We start from the raw sequence: 6000 nt of genomic DNA on the forward strand, positions 1-6000 counted from the left end.
TCATAACTCTTTCTCTTCAATTCATATTCTCCTCTACAATTATAATCACATTTATCTGATTGCAGGATCTGTAATCACAATTCTCTTCTTATAACTTCTCATCCTATCCAATCTCAAACTGTTATTAAGGTATTGTCCTTCCCTAGATCTAAACATTATTGCATCCTAATCATAGCATATCAGAAAAGTGTGACCGAATTGGAGCTCTGCAAGAAGAATCACGACATCCAACCGCTATAAAGGAGTTCCTGCCATGACAAGGAATAAGGACAGACAACTAGAGCATCCAAAAATTGGTTAGAGACAGTTCCGCCCATGCCTAAATTTTTGTGTTTTCGAAAAAAAATCTCTTTAGTGTTTTGAGAGTTGTTAGTCGTATAATTAGTGTTATGATTTTTATCCCAAAATCTGACATGTTTGAAACGATCTACAAAAATGTAAGAAGATAAGAACACAAGAAAACAAAGATTTATAGTGATTCATTCAAAAGAGTTACGTGCACTTCTTCCGCCACTTGATTTCACTATGAAGAAGAAGAAAGAATATATTGTTTTTGCTTCACACTTTATCTCTCTAAAATTTGTCTTCACATGTAAAAACCTTAATAATAACATATTTATAAGGTAATCATTAAGGTAATAAAATATAAATAATTATTGGTCAGGCTCAAGCCCATATTCAAACACAAATCCAATAAACTCTACAAATATTAACTTAATTAGAGTTTATTATAAGTGTAAGCTCCACAACTCAATAATCTCTCATTTGGAGACTAAACTAATCTTCTCTCAATTGGTAGTGGCTATTCATCCGGTGTTTTAACGAAAAATGTCAATTGAAGTTGTGTACAACTTCAGTTTCTCGTTTGTCACAACTTTCGTCAACATATCAGCTGGATTCTCATTTCTGATAATTTTCTCAAGAGTTAACACTCCATCTTCTAAAGTTGATCGGATAAAATGATAACGAACATGTATATACTTTGTCCTTCCATGATAAACCAGATTCTTTTCTAAATTAATGGTACTCTAACTATCACATCACAACACACTTCCCTCGTAGTCTTTTTACCCAATTCTCGTAAAAAGGATTGTAACCACATCATCTATTTAACAGTCTCTGTCACAATAACATACATTGCATCACAATTAGAAAGAACAATTATTTTCTGCAGTTTTGAAACCCAATTGATTGTAGTACCTCCCAAAATATAAATGTATCATATTGTGTTCTTCCTATTATCAGCATCACCACCATTGTCAACATTATCATATCCTTCCAAATTCATATTAGACTTTCTAAAACACAAAGAAAAATTATATTTGCTCTTAAATATCGTAGTATCAATTTTACTACTTTTCAATGTTGTGTAACCCGGTTGCTCATAAATCTGTTAACAACTCCACTACATGTGTTGTGTCTGGTCGTGTGTAAATCATCGCATACATATACAATTAATGACAAAGGCATACACAATGATTTACATGTAATTTTTCTCATTCTCTGTTGAAGGCTCTTTAGATAATCTAAAGTGACTAGTTAATGGAGTAGTAATTGATTTTGCATCGTACATGTTGAATATGTGGAGAATTTTCTTCACATATTCTTTGTGAAAGCTTGAGAACTTCTTTATCCCTAAAAATCATCCCAATGATTTGTTTTGCAGCACCTAAATTTTTCATTGCAAACTTCTTAGACAACTCTTTTTTAGTTTGTTAATCTCATACAAACTTGCTCCAACAATTAACATGTCATCAACGTAGAAAAGTATAATAATGTACGATTTATGAAATCTCTTAATATAGCAGTAATGATCAGCTTCACACCTCATAAAGTTGATACCTTAAATGAAACTATCAAATTTTTTATACCATTGTTTGAAGTTAGTTTTAAACCATACAAACTTTTTTAAAGCTTACATAGAAGCTCATTTTTTTCTTTTATCTCAAAACCTTGAAGTTTTCGCATGTAAATCTCTTCATCCAAATCACATTGAAGAAATCAGTTTTTACATTCATTTGTTCAAGATGAATGTCGTCTTTCACAGTCAAACTCAAAATATTTTTGATTGTCATCAATTTGACCACTAGAGAGAAGAGAAGATCTTCTTGTAGACAATACTTTCCTTCTTTTGAAATCTTTTCACAATCAATCTTGTATTGTACCTCATAGTTTTATCATATTTTTTTAATCATGAAGATCAATTTGTTGTGAAGAGTTTTATTTCTCTTCCATCCCAGGGGCTTTAAAGGCTCCCATTGCGGAAACGTCTTTTTAACTATTAATTCGGTGAGCTAATAATCAAACCGAAAACCAAATTCATTTTTTATTATTTATTTTAATAATATATTTTATTATATATTATATAATTTATTACCTATAATTAAATAATTATATATAATATATTAAAAAAATCGAATTTGCTTATTCAATTTAAACCGAAAATCAAATTCGAATTCGGTTTTGTTTTTCGAATTGATTAAAAATATTAAAATTCGAAGAACCCGAATGAAACCTCAACTCAAAAATCAAATTGAAAACCGTATTTGAATTCGAATTGGTTTAAAATTTGATTAGAAAACCGAAAATTAAATTAAAATTCGGTTTAGACCAAATATTAAACCCTACGATCGGGTAACCTTCTCCTCCTCCCATCCTTAAACCCGACCATGATCCTTAGATACCCATGAGTATTGATAACCATTGACATCCCTAATTTGAACATTTCAAAGCAAAAGTTCAAATTTCACTAATTAAATAACTTCTACATGGGGGAAATGAAAAAGAGGTTAGTAAAGACAATGAAATATTAGAAAGTTCTCTTATGTAAAACAGTCATGAAACTGATTAACATTTCTTAATTGTCATTTGAAAGATTAGAAGTAAAATCCAAAGCATCAGTGCATTTCTTATATCCACATTTAGCGTGTACATAAATATATATATACAAGATTTTTCCCCCCCAAAAAAAAAATATATACATGATTCTCATCAACATGATGTACAACAACATATACAGCTCTAAATTACAAATATGTGATCTGACTACAAAACTTCCTTATCTCATTGTTTTCATTACAGCATGAAAGAACTTCTATTTGAAGGAAATGTATGTGGCAAAGACAACTTGGTGCCAACTAGATGACGATAATCTGAAACTTTTCCAAACATAGCTGCATCCAAAGCTTTTCTTGGATAGATTTGATTGGACGCATTTTTTTATGTCTCCTTCCATTGAAAACTTTGACTTTATTTATTTGGCTGAAGATGTGGCTTTGTATGTCAAATCACTAATCATAGTATGAGCAGCAACTAGCTCATCCCTTAGCTTGACATTGTATTCATATAGATTTTGGAAATTCCTCTTAATCTCTGATATACTAATTTCAGAACTATCCTTCATGTCTTCTGACAAAAAGACAAATAATTTAATGTTGAATTTCATAGAAGAACATTTGAAGAGACGCTCATCCTATTGCAATATCATAGAGAATAGAGTTTTTACCTAATAAAGGTGGTGGAGGCAAAGTAAAATTGTTAGTTCCTCGATAATCAGATTTACTATCACTTTCTTGAGAAGGACGGTGTTGTCGCCTCTTATAATCCTTCACAATTCCAACCATATTGTTTTCCAAATCCTGAAAAAGTTGTTAGGTACAAAATGTAAAAAAAAAAATTACCATAAAAGAAAATATTTCTCTAAATTACTACTTTGTAACAGCAAACAGATATAGATGATCAAGACAAGGGTATGGATACATAGATTTCCTTTCGAAAGCTAGAAAAAACAAGTTCATCTTTATAGATTAATTAGTAGTACAATTATCTAGGGAATACCAATCTAGGCCATTGCTTCAATTTACTTTCTCAACGTTTGTTTTTTTGTTAATTAGCAATAGGGTTAGCACAACTCCTTCATCCAACATCCTGTGCCCAAGGTATTTCCCACTAAATTATGTACTGAAAATGAAAGTTATTTCTTCAATCCCATTTTATTTATTTTTTAAATGTTAAAGTGTTGTATTAACAGAGAGTGTTGAACACGTGGGAAACATTATTCATTCCACAACTCTTCCTGTCTCAAAATAATAAGTGTCACATTGTTATTGTATCATTTTTTCATTTCTAACATATCCTTAAAGCTGGATAGATGGAGTAAATATATGAAAACAAAGACATAACTAATTGATAAAATTTGATCATGTAGTCACATGACTACATCCTGTCACAATTATCTCTGAATAAAAGAAAATAGACGAATCAATTAAAACCTAATCTTTTCAGAAGATTGATTGGGAGAAGAAGAAAACTCCCAAAATAAAAATAAAAATCAATGGCTTCAACTATAAAAAAGAAAACAGGTTAGAATTTCCGTCAATTTTACATGTAGTTAATTATAGAAATTGCAGTTGCAAATCTAATAATGGAAATAGTTGATGTATTCTCTCAAGTGGATGGAGAAGGATAGTGCAAAATGCTTGCTGAGACAAATACTTGTGAGTTTTGAGAGAGAGATGAGGGATTGAAGATCTCTGAATTTATTGTTGTATTGATAATGAAATATGCTAATATATTTTTATACAATAAATGTTAATGGATAGTAACCACTACTGAATAGGAAGTTACCACTACTCTATCACTAATTAGTTTGACAATTTTCATAATATTGAATGTTCATTTCTTATTTCAATGATATGAAAAAATAACATACTTTTAGCCGAAAAAAGAAGAACATACCAGCATCTCAATCATGGACAAGGTTTGAGCACCTTGCGATAATGCGGTTTTCTGTAGGCAAAATTTTATTGTCAAAAAATTAAATCACCGCAAGATGCATAATTCTTGTCTGATTATCACATGATAACATAACTATTACCTTCTCACTTTCCATGTTGATTTTCTTGTTAAATCTGATAGAATCCATTCTGATTATCTGACCTCTTTTAACTGAAGATCCAATTCTCTTATGCAAAGTACAAACCATTAGGCCAGTGCAACATGACCCTTTTTCGACATTGTTGTACTTCTCTTTCAATGCGTTGCAACCCCATGTAAACATCACATATTTTCTCAACTATATTTGAATATAAATAAATATCAGCATAGGATAATGAAAGTAACAACCGGTGAGCTGAATGAACTTGAAGAAGGGAAATGATTAGACTAAAAGATGCTTTCTCATAGAATAAGATAAGTACTTTATCCCAACGATCTTGAACTCTTCGCTGACTTATAATCTTCCTCATTGTGCTATCCTCATGACGTAGCCACTTGATCCTCTATTCACACTGTAAACTGATGAAGTGAGAAGGCAAGATCATACAAAACAAGAATGAAATTAATCAGACCTAAGGTAAAGTAGAAAATGAATCTGCAATAAATGTCTCCTAAGGGAAGGAGTTGCAGAGGGGCAAAAGAATCAGAGTGATGCTTTCAGTAGCTTTTTAATAGTTGAAAATAAAAATGGTACTCCATGTTCAGCTAGATAATCAAATATGGGCTAAAGTTAATATGAAACAACAAATGCCTTGAAATTTAAGGAAATTATACTCAAGACTAAGTTTTGCAATATATTCGAGATAGATTTAACAGAATTGTTTATCAGTGGTTAAGCTACTTGCCTGTGTGGCCGGCATCACACAATGATGTGGAGAAAAGTTAGCAAAGAAGTGTATTTTGTGGTCTGCCAAAGACAAAGTTACACAATGACACAGGTAGCACCTCAAGTTAATAAACAACTGAAGAATTTTATTTCTGTAGTTCATTTGTCCAGACCTGAATACCCAATATGGCTTTATCAATATCTGGACAAATAGTAACTGAAAACGCATCTAGAGAGAGAATTTTTCTTTGGAGATTTTTTTTTTCTCACTTCGGGCACGACTGGCACATCAACGTCGCCGGAGCTTCCGACGTCGGAATGATCTCAAATTTCTCTAGCAAATGTGTCTCTTTCCCCCCTACAATCTAACCGAAGGAATTTCAATTTGGCCGGAGGAA

General features: G+C 31.5%; 1 protein-coding gene across 1 annotated transcript in view; it reads right to left on the reverse strand.

Annotated features, from left to right (window-relative positions):
• Positions 1-5210, reverse strand: part of LOC124939940 — a 48896-nt gene extending 43686 nt beyond the window's left edge. The window contains exons 1-3 of the mRNA XM_047480404.1: positions 5199-5210; positions 4877-5074; positions 4738-4788 (exon numbers count right to left, since the gene is read on the reverse strand). Of these exons, the coding sequence (XP_047336360.1) occupies positions 4738-4788; positions 4877-5059 (234 nt within the window). The 5' untranslated portion in view covers positions 5060-5074; positions 5199-5210. The remainder of the gene's footprint in view (positions 1-4737; positions 4789-4876; positions 5075-5198) is intronic.
• Between the last annotated feature and the right edge of the window lie 790 nt (positions 5211-6000).

The sequence above is a fragment of the Impatiens glandulifera genome, chromosome 5 (genome assembly GCF_907164915.1).
Source record: "Impatiens glandulifera chromosome 5, dImpGla2.1, whole genome shotgun sequence".
NCBI lineage: Eukaryota > Viridiplantae > Streptophyta > Magnoliopsida > Ericales > Balsaminaceae > Impatiens > Impatiens glandulifera.